Source organism: Lygodium microphyllum, chromosome 16 (genome assembly GCF_053477565.2).
Source record: "Lygodium microphyllum isolate KBCC chromosome 16, Lygodium_microphyllum_v1.1.10, whole genome shotgun sequence".
Classification (NCBI taxonomy): domain Eukaryota; kingdom Viridiplantae; phylum Streptophyta; class Polypodiopsida; order Schizaeales; family Lygodiaceae; genus Lygodium; species Lygodium microphyllum.
Window position 1 is genome coordinate 68900732 of NC_141150.1, and position 27669 is coordinate 68928400.

The following is a 27669-nucleotide window of genomic DNA, read 5'->3' on the forward strand; positions in this document are numbered from 1 at the left end:
TGCAACTTCTTCCAATTCAGACATCAAGAGTTTGATGGAGATTAAACGGTTTGATGGTCATGGATTTAACCTTTGGAAAGACCGTATGCAAGGCATTTTGTTTCTCAAGGATTGTGAGGATGCTTTGCAAGAAGATAAACCCGCACTAATGTTTGATGCACATTGGGTCAGAGTGAATAAAAAGGCTGTGGCTTACATAAATATGGGTGTCACTAATGACATTCTGCCAGACATTAAGGGTTTAGACACAGGTTATGCAATATGGGAGAGGCTGAAAACTACTTATGAGATCACCACACCTGTTAATCAGGTGCATTTAATGCTCAAGTTGGTGAATATACGACTGGATGTGTCAAAGCCTGCAGCTGAGTACTTGAGTTCATTTACAGGGATTCTAAATCATCTCAAAGATGCAAACTTGGACTTTGATGATAAGCTGAGGGCGATCTTTTTTATCATGACACTACCGGACTCCTGGGAAACCTTGGTGGTTTCACTCAACAATAACCCCAATCTCTCATATGATGGGGTGAGGGGTTCTATCTTGAATGAAGAAATTAGACGTATGTCTAGTGGAGAAGGCAGCAACTCAGCTTATAATGTACGAGGCAGGGCTGAAAAGAAAAATGCAAATGCAGGGCAGAGAAACAGGAGCAAGAGCAAAGGAAATGATAAGAGTGACATTACTTGCTATCACTGTGATCGGAAGGTCCACAAGAAACCTAATTGCAGATATTATAAGAAGGAACAAGAGAGAAAGAAGAATGCATGAGATTAAAAAAAGAAGGAAGAAAAGACAAATGCATCGGAGACAACCAAAGGCAAAGAGAAGGCCAATGTGGCCTCCAGTGTGGTCATAGAAGAGCTTTCAGATACAGAGGCTGATGTATTATGTGTAATTTATTATGATGCCCTTGTATGTCGCATGCAGGATATGCAGATTACCAAGGCTGATATGATTGATGCACTCTTGTCAATTGATGATGGTGTCACTCAAACTTGGATTGTAGACTCCGGTGCCTCTTTCCATGTAACTCCTTGCTTGGAGTGTTTTGCTATGTTCAATGCAGGCAATTATGGAAAAGTGTATCTTGGAAATAATCGTGCTTGTAGCATTGATGGGATTGACACAATACACTTTTCTTTAGACAATGGTCAAGAGCTTGTGTTGAAAGATGTCAAATATGTGCCTGACATTAAAAAGAGTTTACTATTTGTTGGTCAGCTTGACTTACATGGCTACACCACATTGTTTGGTGGTGGTTTGTGGAAAGTGAAAAAAGGGTTCCATACTAATTGCAAAAGGAACCAAGAAGGGCACATTGTATTGTTTGCACTGTAAAGCCTTAAATGGCAAGTTTCTTGCAGTTGCTGAAATTTGCAGCCACTTCCAGTTATGGCATAAGAGATTAGGCCATATGAGCCAAAAAGGACTTGATGTCCATACCTCTCTGAAGAGGGTTGATGGAAAAGGCTCTAAACTTGATTTTTGTAATGAGTGTCAGTTTGGAAAGCAAATAAAAATTTCCTTTTACTCTGGTGTCTCTCGTAAGTCCAATGTCTTGGACTTAGTCCATTCTAATGTATGTAGTATGCCTGTGAAATCCTTGGGTGGTGCTGCATATTTTGTCTCCTTTATTGATGATTGTTCCAAGAAGATGTGGGTGTATTTGCTGAAAAAGAAAAGTGAAGTGTTTGCTGTTTTTAAAACTTTTCATGCATTTATGACCACTCAGACAGATAGAAAGCTGAAATGCTTAAGAACTGATAATGGGGGTGAGTTCACATCGACTGAATTCAAGTCATTTTGTGACTTACATGGTATTAACAGGGAGCTTACAGCCCCTTACAGCCCTTCTTCAAATGGGGTGGCTGAAAGATAAAACAGGCCTTGATGTGAAAGAGTGCGGTGCATGCTATCCACTGCTAATCTCCCTCATGCATTTTGGGGAGAGGCACTCAAAACCGCGGTTCACATTTGCAACCGCTCTCCAAACAAGTCCTTAAATAATGGCATCCCTGAGGAGCTTTGGTCTGGCAAATCTGCCTCATATGACCATTTACGCATATTTGGCTGTGATGCTTTTGTGCATGTTAGGGATGAGTTGAGGAATAAACTTAACCCAAAATCCACCAAAGGCATTTTCATGGGCTATGGTGATGAGGGTGAATTTGGCTACAGAGTGTGGTTACCTCAGTCCAAGAAAATTATACGCAGCCGTAATGTTGTGTTCAATGAGGCAAAATTGCTGAAAGCCACTTTAGCCTCTAATGAAGATCTGAAAAAGGTGAAATTTCAGAGTTTGCAGCCACCCATTACTTCAAAAAATGAGCCTCAAGGTGTTGTACCACAGGCTGAAATTGATGATGAGTCGGTTATTTTTGAGCCAGATGACGATGGACAGCAAATAGAAGCACAAGGAGGTCATGGACTGCAAGATAGGCTTGCTGATTATGAAAATGCAGGTGCTGGAAATGAAAATGAAGGTGCTGTACAGCATGAACAGCATGCTGAAAATGGTTTACAGCAGCAAATGAATGCTGAAAATAATATACCTCCAGATGTAGACCCAATTCCTGAAAATGTTGATCATTGGGTACGCAGGTCTACACGCGTAAGAAGGCAACCACATAGGTTTGACCCCTCCTTGCATTATGTGATGCTTACAGATGAGGGTGAGCCTCTTACATACAAAGAGACCAAGTCATGTGAGTTCAGCAATAAGTGGGAGCTAGCTATGCAGGAAGAGATTAAATCTCTATATGCAAATGATACTTGGGATCTTGTGTCATTGCCAAAGGGAAGGAAGCCACTTCCAAACAAATGGGTGTACAAAGTCAAGACAATTGATGGGAAACCCAAGTACAAGGCAAGGCTAGTTGCCAAAGGTTATGCAGAAAAGGAAGGGATTGACTTCCAAGAGGTCTTCTCACCTGTTGTGAAAATGACCACTTTACATGTGCTTTTTGCTCTTACTGTTGTTTTGGATTTAGAGCTGTATCAAAAGGATGTAAAAACAGCTTTCTTGCATGGTACAAAAAGTTTGATACTTTTATGCTATCTCATGAGTTTACACGCAGCCATGCAGATCATTGCTTGTACATGAAAAAGGATACAGATGGCAGCCCCATGATACTTGTTTTGTATGTGGATGATATGTTACTAGCTAGGAAAAGAAAGACTAGCTTGGATGCTCTCAAAAATCAGCTGAAATCAGCTTTCTCCATGAAAGATTTGGGGAATGCAGAGCATATTTTGGGCATGAGGATTCGTAGAGATAGAATGCAGAAATTGTTGTTTTTATCTCAAGAAAAGTACATTGGAAAGGTATTGGACAGATTTAACATGGCTGAAGCTAAGCCTATTGGGGTACCATTACCTCCTTATCTCAAGCTTAGCAAAGCCAACAGCCCGAAAGATGACGTGGAAGCAAATGCTATGAAGGGAGTTCCTTATGCATCAGCTTGTGGCTCTCTTATGTATGCTATGGTTGCCACTCGTCCAGACATTGCTCATGCAGTGGGAGTTGTTAGCAGGTTTATGTCAAATCCTAGCAAAGCACATTGGGAGGCTGTCAAGTGTATTCTTCGATACGTTAAGGGTACACAAAGAAAAAATATTTGCTATGGGCAAGGTGCACTTAGTTTGTAGGGTTATTGTGATGCAGACATGGCAGGTGACTTGGACACTCGTAGGTCCACCAGCGGGTATGTCTTTACAGTTGCTGGTGGGGCTATTTCTTGGTGTTCCAGGTTGCAGAACATTGTTGCACTGAGTACCACTGAAGCTGAATACATATCAGCTACTGAAGCTTCTAAGGAAGCTATATGGTTGAGCAGACTTGCAGATGATCTTGGCATGTCTATGGGTACTGCAGTTTTGGGAAGTGATAGCCCGAGTGTTGTGTATCTGGCTAAGAATGCCATGTATCATTCACGCACAAAGCATATAGATGTGCGATATCACTTCATCATGCAGATTCTGAAAGATGGTCAAATCACACTGACCAAGATTAAAACACAAGATAACCCTGCAGATGTTCTCACTAAAAGTCTAGGCAGAGATCAGCACGAGCATTGCATTCGACTAGTGGGAGTTGGTTAGCTAGAGGTTAATATCGAACCTTTAAGTGGGAGGTTGTTGGGATATAAAGGCCCGGTAACCTCCGTGTATATAGTACATGCACATTGTACATGTGAACGCACCCTTTACGTGCCCTAAGTATAAATACATTTTATTCTTTGTGTACCAACACATTGTTGGTACACTCTTATCGTCTCGTACTTTCACTCTGCTCATACTCTCTCAAGCCGTCACACTCACTCGTTCACTGATGCTCGAGCTGTGTCCCTATCGCTTCCAACAAGCTTTACAGTCTGACCATTGGCGAATAGCGATGGAAGTGGAGTTGGAGGCTATTGAGCGGAATGGCACTTGGTACCTTGTGCCCAATCCCTCTCATAAGAAGGTCATTGGTGTCAAATGGGTCTTCAAGACCGAGTACCATAGTGATGGCTCTTTGGACAAGCACAAGGCCTGCCTTGTTGCTAAAGGTTTTGCTCAACGCCCAAGCATTGATTTCCATGATACTTTTGGCCCCACTGCTCATATGGTGACGATCCGTGTTGTTCTTGCCTTGGCTGGTCATAGACAATGGTCCATCTTTCAATTGTATGTAAAGTCGGCCTTTTTGGACGATGATTTGGAGGAGATCTATGTAGAGCAACCTCCTTGCTTTGGTTACTCAGATGGGCATGTTTACAAGATGAAGAAGGCCTTGTATGGCCTGAAGCAAGCTTCGCGTACTTGGAACAAGAAGATTGACTCATTTCTTCAAGCAAAGTTGGGATATCGACGCTCTAAGGCCGATCCGCAACTTTATGTGCACACTTCTAATGGTGGTCGTGTATTGTTTGTTTTGTATGTTGATGACTTGATTGTTACAGGTGACTGTGCCTAGAGGGTCGCAGCAATGAAGGCAACCTTACATCAGAAGTTCGAGATGATAGATTTAGGACGTCTCCATTTCTTTTTGGGCCACAAGATTTCTCAAACTCACAAGGGAATTTTCATCTCTCAACATAGATATGTACAAGAGCTCTTGGTGACTTTTGATATGGAGGATTGTTGGTCCATTTCTACTCCTATGGATCTGAACTGGAAGGCCACTTCACACTCAGATTCTCCTTTGGCAAATGCTACCTACTACTATCAACTGATTGGATCGCTGATTTGGCTCCTCCACATGCGGATTGATCTATATTTTGTTGTAGGTCTCTTGGTTGGGTTCATGAATGCACCTCAATAGGTGCATTGGCAAGCTGTTCAAAGGATACTACAATTTCTGAGGGGGAACCTCCGACCTAGGGATTTACTAACCAACCGGTACAGGTGCTTCCGATCTTGTCCTTGAAGGTCGGAGTGATTCGGATTGGGCTAGCGATGTGGACCATATGCAGTCTACTACAGACTATTGTTTTACCTTGGGTGTAGATATTCTCTTGGAGTAGCAAGAAGCAGCCTACAGTAGCCCTATCTTCGACTAAGGTGGAGTATCGGGCCGCATCTTCTACCACATGTGAGACTGTGTGGCTTTGGCAATTGTTGAAGGAGCTTGGTTGCCTCCAAACTCGTCCTACTATTTTGCGGTGCGACAATGAGAGTTGCATTGCCTTGGCACGAAATCCTGTATTCCATGTCCGGATGAAGCACATAGAGATCCAATACCACTTCACACATATTTCAGGCTGCAAACTGTGGAGACTACCCTTGAGGCTAACAAAGACCGAGATCTTTGAGGTGAAGACATACGCAGATATTCTCTCTGCACCTGTATATAATTTTGCATCCTTATACAGCATTTTTCAGTGCAGATTTTTTGTGTCTCACTGTCTCTTTCTCTCCCTTCTCCCTCTGTTCACTCTTTGTCTTGGTCATTCACTTCCACATTGCTTCACTCTGACACCTATACCAACGCAATTATTGCATTTATCAATTGCACCCAAAGCATTGCATTTGTATCATCTTCTTTCAATAACTCGAGTTCCACTAGAAAGAGATACGTTCACTTATGTAGTATCAATTGTATTAGTGTGTTGATATTCAACATTGAGATATCCTTCAATTCCACCTACCCTATGCAACGCACAATCGAATGATTCAAAAACAGCTAATTCATATAAATTCATTGAAACTACTACTCAACAAAGGATAATGAGTTGTCATCAATTGCATCTCATTCCCTGTGAGACATCTTTGCTAAATTTCCAAAAATTCACTATTGTACACTGAATTACAACAAGCCAAAACTTGTATGTGAACCTCTAGACAAATAGAGCACGCCCCCTTAGGAAAGATGATGATATCCCAACGATGGCACCATGAAACCACCCTATAGATTTGATCTATAGGGCACTGGGCATAAACTTATAGCGTAGACACTATTCAATTGAGTAAAGAAAATAAGTGACACAAAGAACCTGCAAGGTAGAGAGCTCTTGCATAGTAGACTACACCTAATTGATCCTCAAGGTAAGCATCCCTTATAGTATTTCTTTAATATTGAAATGAGCCTATACATAAACCACTTGCAATCTATCCATGTGATCAACACAATTGTCACAAATCAGCACTCTTTCTGCTAATGATTCCTCATATACCTAGCTCTTCAATGGACCAAGTTTGCTCCAACTACTATGCCCTTAATTGCTCTCACCAACTTTAACAACAAGCTTTGAATGTGGCTCAATTGCAAACTCAAACTAGTGTGTCTTCAAGCATACATAGTTACAATCACTCCAAGGTTGACCAACATGACATTGAGAAATGCATCCCTACACTCTCACTACTGCTACTCTGCAATCAATGCAGAATTCACGCAAATCTCAATTCAAAACTGATCCAATTGGTGGAATGAGACCTTATCCATTATTGTCCAACAATCTTAGAGCTTTACCCTAACCAATGCACCTTTGATTCACTATCAAATTCAAGTAATTCAAACCTGTTAACCTACTATCCATAAACCGTAATCTCTTGCATGCATTTGTCTGAAATGTCTTCAACAAGCAATTCCACACCCAAAATGATTGATTTTTCTAAACCCTAGCCACTGATCTACTATAAACAACACACATTAATTTACAGCAAAACAAAGCTTACACAAACTAAGAGAGGAAAAAGAAGAAATAGATTGATTCCCAATTGTCCAGCACCTTGGGATAGCTACAAAACACTCTCCTCTTACTGTTCATCGCAAGAAATCAACAAGCATGCATCTCCTTCTGCTACTATAGCTCTCCAAACTTGGGATGCTTCAAAAATATGAGAGAGAGAGAGAGCCTCAAATTGTTAGCCAGTCATTTCCTGGACAGTACAGACATCAGTGCCACGTCAGTAGGTGCCACATCAGCGCCTGAAATCGGACAAGTTACTGCGCTCGGACAGTTTTACTGCAGGGGGCTGCATTTAATGCAGCCGACCTGCTGCAGTTATTTCCTATTTTTCGGCTATTTATAGCCGGTTTTGTGGCACACTCCAGCACACATTATTCAGTGATTTCAGATTCTGATCTTGAGATCTATTGGCTGAGACAAACTGTGCTCGGGCTGATGGAGATCGAGGTCATCAAGTCGGAGACATACGCAGATATTTCCTCTGTCCCCTTGTGTATTTCCATTGCAGATTTTACATTTTCATCGCCTCCGGCGGGTGAAGAAGATATTGCAGGTTAACATGTCTACAGAGACCGATTTGGAGTTCCAGGCGATCATGGATAGGAAGGTGCCTGTCCTACCGGCTCTTCCATCAGATCAAAAGCTTGATGGTGACAATTACCGCATCTAGCGGGTGATGATGTTGGCCATTTTAGAGTCTTATGATTTGGCGGAACTGGTGATGGAGGAGATTAACAAGCCCTCGGTGAGGGATGAGTCCAAACTCTCTTCCAATGCTCTTGCGGAGTTGACCAAGGCCCAGTCTCATTGGAACAAACTGAATGCCAGGATTCGATCTTTTCTATTTCTGTCTTGCACCACAGCCGTGATAGCTCACAACGAGCACTTGACGGTGGCTCGTGAGATATGGTTGGAGCTCGATCAAATATACAACCGGATGACCCTGATGAAGAGGGTTTCTTTGGAGGTGCAGATGCGGACTATGTCCATGAATAAGTCTTCTTCGCTTTGGGAACACATCAACAAGCTTCGCCAGCTTCACATTCAAGTTCAAAAATGTGGGAAGCCTATTTCCTCTGAAGACATGGCAATCACTTTACTATCCTAGTTACCGCCACGATTCGGTACTTTTTATTCCGCTCTTATTGCTTCACGGCAAGAGTCGACTCTTTGGTGGGAAGAGTTGGTTCCTATGGTCTTAGACCAGGAGGAACAATTAAACGGACAGATGCTTCCAAATCGGAGGCATTGGTTGGTCAAGCCTCTCAGAAGAAGGGGAAGGACCAAAAGAAGAAGAAGGAGGACAACAAATCCAAGAAGGACAAGGAGCAGGAATCGACTTGCCATATTTGTGAAAAGACCGATCACTAGAAGAAGGATAGCCCTGACAAAGACAAGAAGGATACCAAGAAGAAGGACACGAAGGACTCTGGAGCGGTGGCTCCACCCTCCTCAGCTGTTTTCTACACTTAGCAGTCATTGAGGACTCTACACCAACAACTTTTGATGCTACGATGACAGCTCCCCAAGCTCGAGAGTAGATTGTGGACAGTGGTTCCTCACGGTACATGACTCCTTCCGTTCGTGTTGCCCATTTGCGACCTTCGCGTGGGCAGATTCTTATTGGAGACAGCTCTTTTGTGTCTATTGCTGCGCGGGGTGAGATGTAGCTTATTCCAAATGGACGTGGTGGTGCCCACACCTCTGAGGTGTTGCATGTGCCAAGATTGGGGTATCATTTACTTTCGGTTCATAAGATTTGAGCTCTTGGCCTCTTGGTGGAGTTTGACAGTGATACTGTTCGAGTCCTTGATCATGGATCGAGGAAGGTTCTCTCTGCAGGGTATGAGGAGAATGGAGTCTACAAATTGAAATCATCTTCAACTTTTACTTCTCTTCTTCTTACTTCTCAGACATAGTCTGAGCTATGGCATGCTCGGTTTGGTCACCTGAACTACGAGTACCTTTGGAAGGCGTCGCGAGGGTCGTTTGTCCCAGGCTTGCCGGACATAGTGGTGAGCCATCAGCCATGTGTCTCCTGCATTCGTGGAAAACTGCATCGGGATGCGATTCCCGACAAAGCTTCTAGGCGGTCTACTTCACCCATGGAGCTTGTATCTACGGATCTTTGTGGCCCAATGAGAACTGAGTCCCTGAAGGGGAGCTTGTACTTCATGTTGATCGTAGATGACTACAACATGATGACTTGGGCCTATTTCTTGACTTTGAAGTCGGAGGCTTTCTCTCATTTCAAGGATTGGCTTCTCTTTGAGGAGAACCGTTCTGGCGGACAACTGAAGACCTTGTGTTCAGACAAGGGAGGTGAATTTATGTCTAATGAGTTTACTCGTTTTTGTGTAGATAGGGAAATTCGCCAAGAGTTTGCTAACGCCAACACTCCCCAAGAACATGGCATTTTGGAGCGGAAGAACCAAAGTGTGATCGAGATGGCATACACCATGATGGAGCATCGACAGACACCTAAATTTCTGTGGCCCAGGCAGTGGCTACCGCAGTTCATATCCTTAATCGATCTCCCACTTCGGCTGTTGACAGGATGACACCTTTTGAGGCTTACTTCGAGACTAAGCCTGATGTCTCTTATTTCAGGATCTTTGGGTGTGACGCTTATGTGCACATTCCGAAGACGCAATGTGATAAGTTCGAGGCGGCTTCTCGACGACAGGTTTTTGATAGCTATAGCTCCCAGTCCCAAGATTATTGTTTGTTTGATCCTGTCAAACAGGATGTCTACACGGGCCGAGATGTGCGGTTTGTGGAAGTATCGGCCACAAAGGGGGGTGAGGAGCACCCCGTCCTTAGAGATCCAAGGGAGAGTTGGGCTCCCGAGACAGTTTCTTTGGAGCCAAAGCCTCTTGATGGAGATTCTTCTTCTAATTCAAAGTTTTCCACCAACAACCCTCGAGGAGCTTCCACCGGTGGATGTTCCTGAGTCTTCAACAGATGGAGAGCGACAGGGAGAGGTTCGTCCTCCTCGTTGAGACCGTGACACCCTCCGAGATTCAGGGATCGAGGGGGTCCCTGAGGAGTGGAAACTGCAGGATGGACCGCAGAGGTCACAGAGGAACCAAGCACATTCTTCGAAGCTTGTATGCTCTAACTATTGTTTACTGACTCATGTTATGCAAGATCGAGAGCCCACTTCAATGAAGGAGGCTTTGCAGTCTGATCATTGGCGGAAGGCCATGAAAGCCGAGTTGGAGGCTATTGAGAGAAATGGCACTTGGTCTCTTGTGCCTCATCCCTCTCACAAGAAGGTGATTGGTGTCAAGTGGGTCTTCAAGACCAAGTACCTTAGCGATGATTCTTTGGACAAGCACAAGGCTCGCCTTGTTGCTAAAGGTTTTGCTCAACGCCCAAGCATTGATTTCCATTATACTTTTGCCCCCACTACTCGTATGGCGACTATTCGAGCTGTTCTTACCTTGGCTGGCCATAGGAGATAGCTTGTTTATCAGTTGGATGTGAAGTCGGCCTTTCTGAATGGTGACTTGCAGGAGGAGATCTATGTTGAGCAGCCTCTAGGCTTTGGATCCTCGAATGGGAAAGTGTATAGGTTGAAGGAGGCCTTGTATGGCCTTAAGCAAGCTCCGCATGTATGTAACGAGAAGATTGACTCATTTCTTCAGTCAAAGTTGGGATATCGGCACTCCAAGGCCAATCCGCAGCTTTATGTACACACTTCCGAGGTTGGTCGTGTGTTGTTCGTGTTATATGTTGATGATTTGATTTTGACAGGGGATCATACCCAGAAGGCTTGAGAGACCAAGCCAGCTTTACATCAAGCATTCGAGATGACGGATTTGGGGCTTTTTCATTTCTTCTTGGGTCACGAGATTTATCAATCTCGGAGGGGGTTTTTCATCTCTTAGCAGAGATACATTCAAGAGCTCTTGGTGACTTTTGAGATGGAGACTTGTCGGCCCATTACTACTCCTATGGATCCGAATTGGAAGGCCACTTCACACTCAGATTCTCCCGTGATGGATACTTCATGCTACCGTCAGTTGATTGGATCCTTGATTTGGCTTCTCAACACTCGTGTTGATCTTTGTTTTGCTGTGGGTCTTTTGGCAAGGTTCATGTTGACAGAACCCAAACAGGTGCATTGGCAAGCTCCCCTGAGGATTCTTCGGAATTCGAGGGGGACCTCTGACTTAGGGATTTCTTATCCTGCATGTACAAATGCTTCAAATCTGGTTCTTGTAGGTTGGAGTGACTCGGATTGGGCTCGCGATGTGGACCACCGACGATCTACTACAGGCTACTGTTTTTTCTTGGGTACAGGTGTTATCTCTTGGAGTAGCAATAAGCAGCCCACAATAGCCCTTTCTTCTACTGAGGCGGAGTATCGGGCTGCATCTTCCACCACGTGAGGTTGTGTGGCTTCGGAGATTGTTGTAGGAGCTTGCTACCTCCAGACTCGTCCTACTCTTCTGCGGAGCGACAATGAGAGTTGCATTGCCTTGGTACAAAATCCAGTATTCCATGCCTAGACGAAGCACATTGAGATCCAATATCACTTCATTCGGGAGAAGTTTTTGGATGGGACCATTGATGTGGAGTATTGCAAGATGGAGGATAATCTTGCAGTTTTGTTCACGAAGGAGCTTCCCCAGGCTCTTCTTCGGTAGCATTCCCAATCCCTCAATCTTTTGACTCGTCCAGGATCTGAGAGGGGGTGATAGCCAATCATTTCTTGGACAGTACGGACGTCAGTGCCACGTCAGCACGTGCCACATCAGCACCTGCAGTCGAACACGTTACTATAGTCGGATTACTGCAGTCGGCTACATTTAATGCAGCCGACCTGCCGCAGTTATTTTCTATTTTTCCGCTATTTATAGCCAATTTTATGGTACACTCCAGCACACATTATTCAATGATTTCAGATTCTCATCTTGAGATCTGTTGGCTGAGACAGACTGTGCTCAAACTGACGGAGATCGAGGTCAAGTCGGAGACATACGCAGATATTTTCTCTGCCCCCTTGTGTATTTCTGCACTCTTATACAACATACTACACCGCAGATTTTCTGCATTTACACTCTTTTTCTCTCTCTCTTCTCTCTGTATTCACTCTCTCTCAGTCGTTGTCCTACGCTTCCGCATCGCTGCACTCTGACACTAATAGCCAAGATCAAGTTTCCAAGCGAATAAACAGTTGCTTCTTAATCATATCACATTTTTTACTAAGGGCTAATTGATAACTTGATCGTTAATCATAAGTCAGCTGCTCACTGAACGAAACTTTAGCTCACTGCTTGCTTAATAACTTGAGTGCCCTAAATGAGATACTTATCAAGCAAAGCTTTCAATGTAACTCAATTCTAAGCTACAAACTTGTAATTTAATGAAAATTTCACATTGCACATTGTTTCTTTTACCCTCGCCTTATACCACATAGCCTACTCACTTGTCCACCACATGCTCAATGTCAAATTCTCCACTACATACCCAATGTCAAATCCTTCACTACATGTATATCAATCACCATGCCAAGTGCTAGGACTATCAAAATTAAAGTTTATTTTAATTTAAAACCTTCGTGAAGTCTAATTAAATCATTAAGTTCATTTATTATTCTAGTGACAATTACCTCATATAGAATAGCTTCAAAAGTGTAGAAGAAGCTACAAATGTTATACCAGGCTCCATCAATCATGCGAGTTGTAATACACTATGGTCAAATCCAACAAATGAAGTTCAATCAAAGGATACTATCTAGTATTTTTCTACTTTGTGTTACACAAGTCAAGAATCAACTTTGGTACACGTAATCCTCTTTCTAGAGGCTCATCTTGTTGGGATTATACTCTATAATCTCCCTTGAGGATTTAATAGACTAGCCAATGCTCTTCAAGCCTAGATATCATCAACACCAGTGAGTTTAACACATATGTCCTCAATGTTGAGCATGAAGCATCCTTGAAGTAACAAGAGGGGGCTCTATCTTGATATGGTGGTCATGCGAAGATATTTGCAGCTTTAGAGAGGAGTGACAAGAAGCAGCTAAAGATGTAGTGTTTTCACAATGAAAAGAAGGGGCGTCTCTGTAAGGACTGCAAGGATCTAGTAGCACCACGAAACATGAAGAAAAAACAAAAGAAGCAAAATACAAACTCGTTTGATTAAACATGCTCCTCAAACTCTAACTCCAATTCACATCCTCCAACCAAAGGCGAAACTCAAGGCACAAGACTCATCTTCTGCCGAGAAGAAGGACACGGTTGCGCCTCCTTCTACTACTTTCTAGTGCTAGTGATATGGTCATTCCTTACAATTGTCCAATGCTAGAGCGGGAGTGTGAGAGGGTAGTGAGGTGGAACAGTCAAGCCTTTCAACCAAAGTCTAGCAATTTCAAAATCCTAGCGTTGGAATTGGCACCCAAGTCCATGCTGACTTAATATAATATTTGTCGATACATTTATCAAGGCTAATTTATGGCCAACATGGCATTTTGTAGCTAGCCGACTTTATTTCGACTCTTGTAGCTAGCCGACCTAATCATGATCATCTGGTTGTTTATGGACTGAGCTCCCTCCTCAATCATCATCGTCAAAATACTCACATCTATAGGAACTATTGAAAAGAATGAACTAGTGACAATGCTTTCTCAACCAATGATTCTTCATTATACTACTATCGTATCTTTATAGGGATTCCATTTCTTGAGAATTCTTCTGAGGTCTCTTTGTAGTGTGAACAAAACACAATGCACGGAGGTAGAGCTTGCTCCCTCTGACCACCTCTCTCTCTATTCTCATAAGAAATGCTTTGCATGATGGATTGATTCCATCGAAGGTACAATTCTGTGTTTTCTCTGTTAATGTTGAATAAGAACAGTGAACTCTGCACATCCAGAATCGTAAGAACAGTGAACTCTGTTCATGCTGAATAAGAACACTGAACTCTGCACATGCTGAGTAAGAATAGTGGACTTTGCACATGCTGAATCGTAAGAACAATGAACTTTGTTCATGCTAAATAAAAACTCTGCACATGCTGAAACGTAAGAACAATGAACTCTGTTCATGCTGAATAAGAATAGTGAACTCTGCACATGCTAAATAAGAATAGTGAGCTCTGCTCGTGCTGAGTAAAAACAGTGAACTCTGCACATGCTGAATCGTAAGAACATTGAACTCTGTTTGTGCTGAATAAGAACAGTGAACTCTACAATGCTGAATCGTAAGAACAGTGAAGTATGCTTATGCTAAATAAGAATAGTGAACTCTGCACATGTTGAACAGTAAAAACAGTGTGCTCGGCAATAAGAACAGTGAATTCTACACATGCTGGACAGTAAGGGATGTTGATCCGGACATACTGTACTGTTACTATGCAGCTGGGATTTACTTAGAAGAGATGAAAACCAACTGTTCACAAGTTATGTATTTTGGAACATTACCATTTTTGTAATTTTCTATCTTTTAATTGATAAAGAAATACCGAGAGGGGCGCTGGTCTTCAAGGCCAATCTGGTGTTGAGCGAGGGAGAGAGGTCTCTGTTTATATGTGTGTATGTAAAGTCCAGGTGTTAATTGAAGAAACTACCGCTTTATATGAGTCATAGACCGGTTGCACTAACATCATCTTTGACTCAACCAAATCTATGTTTTCCATAGTTACCTGGAATGGAAAATGGAAACGGGAACGAGACCTTCTAGAATAAGGGGAATGTCCAAGGCCTAGGAAAGAGAACGGGGGGAATGGCACATGTCTTAAGTGCCCCAAATATGCCCTGCATGACCCAAGTTGCCCCAAAGAATATCCCTCTAGTTACCCCAATATCCCTCAATGCTCCAAATTAACCCAAATGTCCCAAAATTGACTCGATTATCCCCATAGCTCCAAATTGCTTTGAATTGCCCCAATTATCCCAATTTCCCTTGAAATTAGACAATATAAATGGATGATTACCTTGGAATTGAGAATAGGCTGAAATTTGATTGTGATTTGCAAGAGTTCAGAATACATCAAATTTGAACTTTGCATGGACTCTTGGTTGGTTTGTGGGATGTCTTGACACTTCGAATCTTCAATGAGAGAGAAAGAGAGAGATTAGGGTCTACACATTAGGTGATGGAGATGGGTGAACATGTGGTAGGAGTGTGATACAAGCAAAAAGAAAAAACGTAAATTTTTTGTCAACAAGCTTGGAATGGCCGTTCCAAACAAGTAACGGCAAGGAACGGCAAGGAACGGTAAGGAACGGCCTTGGAAACAACAAGGAATGTTCCCTAGCCGTTTCACCTCCTTCGAGGGTTTGGAACACGCTAGGCCATTCTTACAGGTCGGAACGACCGTTCCCCATTTCTATGACGTTTTCAAAGTATAGAATGAAACTCAACTAATGTTGCCTTCATTCAAACATCATCAAAGACTCCCTACTATGTTTCAAGAACCATTTGGAGTACCACACACTCTTGGAGCTGTCATCGGTGTAACCTCACTTCTAATCCACCCCAAACACAAAGGTCTAAGTCCCATTCTATCATGCCAACATACCAAACTTCAAAACCTACCAAACTTCAATCGTTGCGAAAAAAAAGTCCCTTTCTCAATTCTTTGCATCTGTATTCCTATATAAATGGGGCACACCTGCCCACCTCAGCACCCTCACACTCCCTCTCATGCTAGAGAGAGAGAGAGAGAGAGAGAGAGAGTAGTCAAGCACAAACTGCACTATTCATGAGTTCATGCATCGTATACAGAGGAGTTGATCACAAAACAGCTACTGAGTACAAGAAAATCTAATCAAAATCAGCCAAGAAAGACTAGTAAGTCAGTCGTCCAGCTGGCAAGAGGTAGAAAAACTGAAAACGCTGATGTTGGACAGCAAAATGCAGATAGTAGGAGCATTAAATGCAATAGGACAAATAGAATAATGCAAAAAATACAAACACAAGCATTTGAGAACAAAGCACAAGCTACAGAGGAAGAGAAACAAGCCATTCTGGAGTGCTTCTCCAAAATGAGGTCGCCATGACAGCAGCTGGCAGGTAAAAGGTTGACGAACACCAAGAAAGTGTGAGGGCAAACTGGCCACAGCAGAAAACAGCACCCAAAGCGATGCCATGTCAAAAGTGGGTACGGCAATGGAAGCATTAAAAACTGCCGTAGTAGATTGCACAACACAAGAAAATAGAATGCGAGAAAACAAAACACTGCAAAGAGATAACTCGAAGATATGCTCAAGAAATGGAATCCATAAGCCAAAAATGAGATAGTCATGTACAACAATGAGTCAATGGCTGTACAGGCACTGGCACTAGCTCCCTCTCTCCAACAAGACCTGCTCTAGAAGACTTCAAGTAATGAATGCCTTTGGAGAGAGAGCCAAGCAATAAGTAGACCAAAACCAACAGAAAGTTGGCCAACATGTATAATAATAAAAAATGCAGGTCAGGGAGCTAAAATGCACAATCGACCATAAATCAGGCTCCAATAAATCAGGCACCTACAAAAAATAAAGCACAATAATGTGCCCACCCGACAATGCATGCAGAGGGTCTCTCATGAGCTGACTAATCTGCTAACAAATCGCACCTTTCATGTCATCCATTATCTTGCAAAAATATTCCTTTAAAATTGTGAGCTCAAGTTATGTAATGCCTACATAACAAGGATGATCTAGCACTAGTAACTCCCCTTGTTTCCCTCTAAATTCGAGGACTCTCAAGATCTTGGAGTGAAATGAAAATTTACCTTCGACATTTTTGTTTTTGTATCAAACATTAAAACACTTCTCTCTAACATACCTGCCATTCACACTTCCCTTCTCCTTCCTGCCCTCTTGCGAGCAGCATTACTGCTTGCACGTTTAGTGTACACCAACAATCTATGACAAAATATCAAGCAACACATTCAATTGGAGTTCATAGGTTTGAATTCTGGACTTTGAAAGTATGGTACAAACCACTCTTTTACATCTCATGTATGCACATAAAAGCATACACTTCTTTGGAACGCAGATACATCTCGAGAGAGACTCCGAAAGTATCTACGATCAGCTAGTGCAGTTGTCAAATATGCATGGGAAAAGAATTCACACATCTTCTACCAATAAATACATATGGAAACAAAAAACCAGCAAATCTACTACCTAGACACAGGTACCTCAGTTATTAATTAAGCATGAATGAAAATTGGTAATTAAAACCGAAAAATCTGGTAACCTTATCCAGCATCCTACCTCTTCTGGCAACTAACTGATAGTAAGAGAAAATAGAAAACACTTTAGAATGCCAGCATGTGGAGGTAGTAAACCTTGATGTCTTCTGGCTCAACCTTCACAGAGAGCAGCTTTGAGCTTGGTGGCCTTTGTTCCTCCATAAAATCACTTCCACATGCTGCAACCTGCTTTGATTGAGAATGTGACGGTGAGGTTATAACAGGCTTCAGCTCTATCATGTCAGGCCTTGATTTTGAAAGGTCCTGAGTGGAGTCATCGTCTTCAGCTGTCTCCCAACCATCATCTTCTACGGGGGCACCATACTGTTCTCCATTTTTTGGGCCTGGCCCACTTTTTTTATAAATTCGACAGAGCACAAATCCATTCTACAAAACCCAAAGTAACATCTTAACTTTTAGGTTTACCTGATGAGATAGACGTAATTGGAAGACACAAACTGACAAGAAAACGCACCTGAAACCCAGGAACTTTGTCACACTCTGCATCCTCAATCCGATACTCATGCATAACCCAATTCGTTCTCTCTCCTCTTGGTGCTCGCCCTTTGTAATAGACCAATGTTTTCTTCATTCCCACACTTCTACTCCCTGATGATACTGATCTATCTTTTCCTGTAGCTTTCCAGTACCCAAGATCTGTTGCCCTATTGGTGCGAGTTCCATTAGCATATTTCTTATCCCTTGGACTGAAAAAATACCATTCCAGATCCTCTGTCCGAATGCGAGACTTATCTGCACAATTTAGCAAAATAGGCTTTGATCAGAAGTGTTTGGTATACAGACTTGGTGAAGCGGAAAGTTTTTTATTGTATCTTACCGAATCGGCGTACCTGGAAGATCCCATGGCTCATGTCTGTACAAATCAACCTCTGATATGGCATCAAATTTAAATTTTTTCCCATGAACTTTACGCTTCAAATAATAACTTACAAGCTCCTCATCAGTAGGATGAAACCTGAAGCCTGGAGGCAGTGAAAGTTTACCCATAGTAGTAAACACCCTACCAGCAGTCTTGACTATAGCAATTAAGAATACTTGCAGGCTGTCACTAATATCTAGCTCCACCAGGGGTAAAAGCACTGAACGCTTTTCATTCTTACTGAATGCATCCACCCTTGAGGGCTGATATAACCATCACTCAGGCCTGCCTTCAATTGCCCAATAAGTTTTTGGAGCTTAAGGTGCACCGCTATTGCGCAGCAAAATTCAAGCTACGTTCTGCATTTGAATGTGTCGGCATGGACAATATGGATTCTGCATTACCTGAGCACAGCAGAACAATCAATGGCCGGAAATAAAGTGACCAAGTTAGCTGTGAGACAAGTTATATACAGGCCCCAATAAAAACAACCAGAATAACACGGGCATTGCAATCATATTCAAATGTCTAATCGAGCCAACTGGTCCAGAATTCTGAAAGTGAATATCTGAACTATCGTGCAGCTCTGTAACAAATGGGTCAAGGGCTTGATGGCAATATCAAGTGCAGACTACAGTAGTAGTAAGCGATGACCACATATGGTGCCTTCGATCAAACCCTGTAAAGGAAGAACGAATATAGTGCATATTGTAGTATATCAAACACTGTATGCGACAAACTTATGTAGTGCCTTTAATCAAAACCTGTAAACCAAAAACGTGCGTAGTGCCTTTGATCAGACCCTGGCAGCACGGCCAGACTGATACCTCGACAAATTGATTGGGACCTTATAAAGACCTCCCTATGTCAAAGTAAAGTAAGCAGACGCTCTCCTGCAGAGGCTGAGAGCCTCTGACATTGCGTTTCAGTGACCTTAGACGGTGTTCAGACTATGAATGAACCCTTACACGCACAAAAACGTCGGCATCGCCTGATCTTGCCTGGACTGAGATGCAAGGATAGCGCGAGGGTTTTGATAGCGCACCTGATGTTTCTTCTTCCTGTATGCGACAAGAAACTTAATCTCCTGTCGTCTCTGTGGCGGTTATGGCTGCAAGGAGTAGGAGTACTCTTTCCTCTTCGTGGACTATTGTGGTGTATCTCTCTGGGCCATGGCTGCAGCGAAAGGGGGGGAATAATAAGAGTCTCTGCGAAGCTTCGGAACTCGCAGTCAAGATTCTAACCCGAGTTCCAACCTTTGGTAAAACCTTGTGGTGTGCCCACCTACCGCCCCCTTCTCAAGGGCACGGTCATGTGGGCCTAAGAGTCAGCTCCACACAGTTTCAGCATCTAGAGTCCTTGGAGGGGCTCGCCAGGAAACCTGTTGGTAATCCAAGAATCTGCGCGCATGAAGGGTTGGGTTCAATCCCAATAATATGCCAACCTTGATTGTGGCCGAAGAGTCAGTTCCACACACGGTTTCAGCATCTAGAGTCCTCAAAGGGGCACGTATGATGAGTAAATCTATTGGTAATCCAACAATATGCATGCATGAAGGGTTGGGATCAATCCCAAGGATATACCAACCTTGATTTGCCTTGCCTTTATCTAGGGATTTGGCACCTTACTAAAATGTTTCATTATTTTGCTTACACAAGCATTACAACCATCGGAACAACAAATTGGTTATGATGACAAGATTGTGAAGCTATTTCCATGAGAGGGATTTTTTTTGGAAACTAGTTTTCTAAGTTGTTTCTAGTTTCCCAAATATGTATTCTATTCAAAAAAGTGAGACCTTTCCTCAAAATAAGGTTTGACTATGGTCATGGTTTGGGATCTTTCCTAGGATAAGTTGTGGTTTTCTAATTAAAAAACCACCCAAGGTTTGTTCTCAAAGGAGCAGGGAGGTTTCACCAAGAACCAAAACCCACTCCATGTGACTTGGAGGGGTTTCTAGTTTTTGGTGAAAAACATCGAAAATGGTTTTCAAGAAGCAACTATGTTGACAGGTATAACAACGTAGTTGGGTTTGAATGTTTTGGAGGAGGAGAGGAGGATTGGACTTTAATTTTTGTTGTTCAAAAAAGACGGTTGATCATAAAACACTCTTTTTGAAAAGTTGTGAATCTTCTATGAAGCAATTAATATGAAACGAATGTAATATATTCTATTCATAGATATTAAAGAAATAGCAATTTTGTTGAAGATTATTGAATATTTGACTAGAGTTTAGCAAATGATGAATGTACTAAAATTTGAAATCTTTGAAGCGCATGTATCATGCAAAAAGCTGAAGAATTGTACTTATTTATTCAATGTCAAGAAGCATGAAATAGATTATTTACAATGTATTCTTATGCTAAATCAAGTTTCTTCTCTTTTAAAAACTTATTTTTTACATCTCACTGGGTGTCCATATAGGTTGTTGTAGCCTACAGTAGTTGTGCTCTTTTTCAAGATCGTGTTGTCCTACTCCAAGTTCTAGGTCTTGTGTATGCTATCAGTTGTCATGATAATGTTAAGCTCAAATTTTTCTTCAAATAGCTAGTAGGTTTGAATATATTTTCTCATTTTTTCAACGAGTTTTCTTTTGTGTTGCTAAAGTTTTTTTTCAATGTTCGTAGTATAGCCTACGTAGACTTTTTTGTTTTGTTTGCATTTGATGTTGTAGACAAAGTGCTTGGTCTTGTTTCTCTTTATTGCTGCTTTTGAATTGGTTGGTAGGTGTTGCTTGGAGTTGGTATTGGATGATATAGCTATGCTTGAGCTAGTGGCAATATTCATAATGGATGAGGTTGGTGTTCTACTATTGGTAGCAATGTGATTTATTGTTTGCTTTGGGTACCATGGATTAGGTTGTAGACCTCTTGGTTGAGTAAGTAGGTGACCTTTTCAATGCTCACACGACAAGCTTTTCATGGCCATGAGTGTAGTCATTATTTTGCATGTATATTTTCTATGGTTTTTTCAACTTCTTTTTTTTATTACTTTCGCCAATGCTTGGAGTGAGATGTCTACTTGTTCTTTAACATCTCATGCATACAATGTTCAATTTTTGACTTTGGCTTTTCTAATTATTATTGTTGTTGTTTGTAAAACTTTTAGTACCATGAGTTTCTTTGCTTTCAAAAATATATTTGTAGTATGATTTGCAAACCAACGATCTATATTCATTAGTTCCCATTTTGTTTTTGTGACATATGAAATCTCTTTTGTGTTGTCATTATATCGCTATACATTATTGAATAATATTGGATAATTTAGCTGTAAAATTTATATTGGAAAAATCCTAGTGGAATTTGTCCTTCTAAAGGTGCAACTATTGTGATTTCGTTTATAAGATCATGGCATTCTTGAGCACTACAAAATCCATGCAACATCGCCTCAACTTTGTCTTCTAATGTTTTTGAAATATTAGTTTGATTGTGATATCTTATTAAAGATATATAGTTAAGTGAATTCATGTGATTGTTGATGTCATTGTTTTTGTATGTAGTTTCTGGATTCAATATATTATTATCTTTCCAAGTTGTTGATACTTTGATTTTAAATCTCTTATAAAGTTCTGTGTCTTTTAATATATCTACTATACTTGTTATGATTTGTGGCCTTATTGTTTACTTGTGTAAACTTATTTGTATGCTAATTTTCATTTAATTGCATGGTTGTTTTCAAAATCTATTGGTAGAACTTGTTGTATGATATCAATGTTTAAAGGTATATTGATTATTCCACCTTTTAAGATTTCTTAGCCATAGTTTAGGTATTGATGAATTTGTGCAAACATTACTCTTGGAGCAACAAGAAGTAGTTCTATTTTGTTTATTTTGTTACACATATAGACTTAAAGTATTTAGTATTATATTCATTTGAGAAGCTGGCTCTGGAATTTTCTTATTTTTCAAGTATTTATTACAAGGTCTACATAGCAGTTAATCTTGTTTTTTGTAATTCTTATTTAGTAGTTTAGTTTGCATCTAAGATTTGTTTTGTTCTTTTTGTTATGTTTCACGTGTTTTGAAAAAAGTTCTTTTACAAACTTGATAGAGGGGCGTTGGAATTTCTGTATTTGTTTCCAAATATTGTTGTGTTGTCTTCATGGATGTGTATTGTGATTTTTTCCCCTTCTTTTTGCTTTTGAGTTTGAGTCAATAGTGATGAAGTTCTTATTTATGAACTATTGCCATTTTTTTCTCTATTTTTTTGCATTTGTTTTATCGTACTTGCTCTAGGTGCCTAAAATTTTTAGCAATTTTAGATGTTTGAGTAGTTTATTTGTTATCAATGATTTCTAATAATTGTTTATATTGCTCTTTTGTAAATCTTGGTTTTTATATAGTAGATTGATTCTTTTTCTTGGTCACGGTGTTATTTTCATGTGCTCAAGATGTTTTATTTCTATAATATTTGTTTGATCAAGAATTAGCATTATAATTTGTACATGGTTTTCATAATCTTGTATGTTTTTGTTTGTTGATTGAATATTCAGTAGTAGTAGCATTAGAATTTGTTCATGGTTTTCATAATCTTGTATGTTTTTGTTTGTTGATTGAATGTCCAGTAGTAGTTCGAAATGGGTTGATAGAGGAATGTTAACATGGAAAAGAATATTGCATATCTTATTACTATTACTGGAAGGGTGTGTACAGTACACTTTCTTATAATTGATAGACCAAGTATTTACAATTGAACCAAAAAATTGTGATGTTAGGTATATCCAAAAATGATCTCCCCTAAGGTCACCTTTTGAAGCTAGTTGACTCGTTCTTTGCAAATATTTGTTTACTGAGCTTACATTATGTAAATAGCTTAAGAAATCTAAAGAAATATATGTGTATTATCATTTTTACACATTTCTATAAAAGCATCTATTAAAGTTTCTTGTAATCGAGTCGCCTTCATATTCAAGTTCAAAACTTTTAATAGGCAATAAACAATCACCAGCATTGTAACTAAACGTAGTATCACATACAAGTCCTGTAGTGACCAAGATATGGTCTAGGTTGTGGAACTCTATATTAAACTGGTATTGTAATAGCGACATTTATATGTGCATGTTATGATTTTAAAAGTTAGAAAAAATAAAATTTGAATTGAATCTAAAACAATGATAAACACTACAAGATACATGCCTCGTATCGATGTTCAAAGTGACACTAATACTCATTTTAAAAAAATGCCCCATTGTCACTAAAAGTGTTGGTATAAGCATCTCTACAAATTCATCATAGAGGGCATCGATATTTGCGTTGTATTTGCGACGCTAATAGTGAAATGCGATGCAAATAGCGATGTGTGCAATAAATTTGCAACACAAATAGTGATGGTTACATAGGGGAAAAATTTTGTGCATGGCAGCTATTTTGCAAAGCAATTACATATTGAATACACAATCGTCGTCAAGATGAGCGCAAAAACTACTTAAAACCACAAGAGTAACAACTCATAAAATTCGCACAAGACTAGCGATGACAACTCATGAAATTACATGGAACCATGGAGATGAGAGCCAAAACAAACAGGAAAATCTGCATTTAAATATCGTAAAGTGTAAATTTATACAAAGGATGATAAGTACATCAAAGGAATGCTGCTTCGTAAATCCAAGAGAAAGAGTTATCTTAGTGGATTATCATAGCTTCTCCATGATTACATTCAACATACAATGGATTAAAGTGGTGTTGGAATGAGATAGGGCAATCATTCGGCGAGGTCCATTTGGATTTTTGAAAATAGATTCAAAGAAAAGATAGATGGATTTGTGCGACACGTTTATCCTACCATGTCATTGTAAATAGGTGCATGTCCTATTTTTTTAAATTTTTCATGACACGAAACAATCTCAAATTTTGATTCACTCTTTTACATCATACTAAACATGCAATCTTCTATCCAAATCCCTGACAACCTCAATGGTGGTATGTTGTGTCGTTAACTCCTCTGAGTGCACAAGTGTATGATGAAAGCAATGTTCCCAATGTAGACGAGGAGAGTATGCAGATGGAGGAGTTGATATTGCAGGGGGTGGAGGGCGAAGAGGGCTTGGAGTGTGCAAGGGAGGCACACATGGGTAATGTAGATGAAGAGACAGGAGGCCAATAATTTTTTGAGAATGAAGTAGACTCCTCTTTTTGTGGTGACCTATCTATAGACCTTGCAGTGTATGCCGAGTTGTGCCAAGAGATTGACATGGGGCCATAGGCCAAGTCATATTTACATTCACTTACTCAATTTGTTGATGATTCGCTTTTAAGGATACTTTAGTATATGCGCTTTGATCAGTAGTATTTTTAAGAGTTATATTGTCGTGCTTAACCTGAATCTTTATATTGATTATGCTAACATCATTTTCTATTTACACAAGTTACCTCTAATGATACCCATAGAGTAGAATGGACGAGGAGGAGTTGCAGGAGATATTCACGCGTATGTCTCCAGATTAGATGGTCCGATTTAGAGATATTGATACCAAGAGGCATATTCCACAGTGGATTCTATGAGGTTTTGTGGTGGATTTCGTAAAACATATTTATTTGCCAAGGCTCGTACACAAGGTGGATTCCTTGTGCGAAAAGTTGATGGGGACGCTTGTCCTTTTTGGGCGTCACGTTAATTTAATATGCAAGTGGGTAATTCTATAGCGGGTGATTCTGCAAAAATACATATTTAAATTAATGGACGTTTACGAGTTTAGAGTGTGCACTCGTATTAAATTAAGGTTAGGACAGAGTTCCAACCTATTTATTTATTTTGTAGCTAAAGGATGCTAGGTATTCGCTTTTGTCAATTTAATTTTATTATTTTCTAACAATTGTGACTGCTTCAGTTGATGTGTAGAGCAGGCGGCGGTGGCACTGGGAAGCACTGGGCGATAGCGTGTATTCAAGCTATTTAGAAGAAATTATCATTTTTTATGGGCGCGCATCTTAGGCGTGGTGCCAAAATCTATTTTTGATATGCTTATTTATTGAAGTGCTTGATATATATTTATTATTTTGTATGCACATGGGTGCACGATTTAAATATTCATTATTGGTCATTGTGTATGGGCATAGCTTGACTCTTGGGGCGCCCAACCAATTTATTATTTATTTGGACAAAAGCAAACACAAAAGCTAAAGCATGCTCATTGTAAATTTGGGTTATTTTTGAGCTTAGAGATGAATAAAATATTAAATACATGCTTTGTGGAGTGCTCACACAAGGCATGGGGGGAGATTGTACCCAATTAGTCTTTTTGATTCATGTCATACAAGTCTATTCTCTTGGATTTTGAGCTTAAAGTAGAGTTCTTTGTTATTGGAAACTTTCCAGCACTCACTACGTACGCATATGGCATCTGATTTGCGCACTAGATATGGCGAACTAGGAGCTATCACGGACATCATCAAGCCGTTTTGTGAGATCTACTTCGGCACGCTTTTGATGCTTCAATTTCCAGTAGACAAGGTTGATACTCTAGACTAGCCCTGGATGGAGGGAGTGGTTTTGGGGGGTGTTGCGAAGATGTGCATGCAGTGAGCCCATGGTTGGCGGTTCCAGAGAGGGTCGCTACTCCACTCTTTTGTACCGATTCCAGAGAGCAATATCTACTCCCGTGACTTTGGGTTTTGTTCAACCGTCCGCACAGGTGGCACCCTTATAAGTGCTACTGAGGGATACTATCCATGCAGGCAGACCAGATATACAGGGGTCTCCTGGTTATGCCTAAGAGCATGGTCACATGTGGGAGAGGCCACACCTTAGACATATCCCAATAGGGTACGACTACCTCGTAGATGATAGGATAGTGTATTGTAATCATGAATGATGAGGGGAGAAGGGTGATGTCTCGCATGAGGGAGTTGTGCCAACAAGTATTTAGGCACAATGTTCTGGACCACTAGAAGAATATACCAGAGGGGCGTAAGGACTATGTAGTGGTATCCTTGCACGAGGAGTTTCTGGTATCTACAACGGCATAGAGGTTCTCCACTAGGTGGATGATGGAGTGTACGCATGGGACACTGATGATCAAATGCATACAAGGTAATTAAGAGTGGCGCCTTAAAGCCCGAGTGGCTAGATGCATAGGATTCGCAAAGACTCAGGGAGGAGGCCACATATTCTTCGGGATGATGGTGGCAACAGCGAGAGGCAACGAGGGCACAATTAGAGGCAGGGGTCATGCATTATTTGGGGAGTGGTGGTTACAAGACTTATCTAGAGAATTTTGTAAGTTTTCTTTTGGTTCTTCTTGCTTTCTTATTTGGAATGTCACTTGTACTAACAATTGTGTTTCTAACAATGCTATTATATTTTATTTGTAGCACTCCATCAAAAAACCGCGATCCCACAGATTTGGAGACTCACTACACTTATCGATAGATTGCATGTGCATGACGGCCTAGTAAGTCAATTCTCTTTCTTGTCAAGAGTGACTAGTTTTTTTCGTGATGCATTATGTATAGGGAACTAATTGTCTTGTTGTTCGTTTTGCAAAGTATATTCAATGCTCATTTGCATCGTGATGAGATTTCAAATGGTGAGGATCTGTACATGGTCACTCAAGGTGGCATTGCATGTGGTTTTGGTAACTAAATCCAACAATTTCCAGCATAAAACCCGTTAGCACGTTGTCGTGATGTTATGAGGACACGGTGTGAAAAACTATGGAATGCATCATCATCCGACTTCTTTATTGATCTAGAGAGTCAATGTGAAGTGAGCCATTAGTACTAATGTGAGTTGCATGGATTATCTGAAAATACTAGATTTTTGGATAATTTTAGTCTATTTTTTATATTATTTATTATAAATATCCACATAATTTAGAAAAAGCTTCTAGATTAGTATGGCATGTAAAAAGCTAGTTGTTTTTTCAGCCAGTTAGGAGATTTTTCATAAGAAAGACAGATGGACAAAATTGCACGCGTTGCGATCGCTGAAAGCACGCTGTAAACTACAGATTGAACTGAAAGAAGAAGAAGGAGTGATCTGGGAGATCCATAAGCAGGTGCCCTGCAATTTTACCCCCCTTTGGAAGCCAACGAAGACATCAGATTTGGGTTCCGGACAATAGAGAAGGAGCTGGTTTTTCTGATCCACGTTTTTGGTCTACGAAGGAGCTTCACGAGAACTAATGCCTGGAGATTGCTTCTGAGTAGTGCAAAGATTCCAGATTCTTTCAATACATATTGATTCAATTCATTGTGATTTGTTTTTGTTGTGTTTACCACTTGTATATTCTCTTTCTTCTCTTCCATCTCCTATCTCTACTTCCTTCTACTTCTGAAAGTCAGCGGAAGGCGGGTAGACATGGGTGACTTATCACGAGGCACAATTCCAGCTGTGAGTTCTATGGCAGATTTGAAGCAGTTTATTGACATGTGTTCTTGGATAATTGAATTTGGAGATGCTGATATTGGTTTCAA

At 40.7% G+C, this 27669-nt stretch overlaps 1 protein-coding gene across 1 annotated transcript in view; it reads right to left on the minus strand.

The window, feature by feature from the left end:
• The window catches only part of LOC148022948 (uncharacterized), a 29174-nt gene extending 9704 nt beyond the window's left edge, over positions 1-19470 (minus strand). The window contains exons 1-4 of the mRNA XM_087695876.1: positions 19299-19470; positions 18225-18657; positions 17849-18126; positions 17470-17760 (exon numbers count right to left, since the gene is read on the minus strand). Of these exons, the coding sequence (XP_087552002.1) occupies positions 17470-17760; positions 17849-18126; positions 18225-18381 (726 nt within the window). The 5' untranslated portion in view covers positions 18382-18657; positions 19299-19470. The remainder of the gene's footprint in view (positions 1-17469; positions 17761-17848; positions 18127-18224; positions 18658-19298) is intronic.
• Between the last annotated feature and the right edge of the window lie 8199 nt (positions 19471-27669).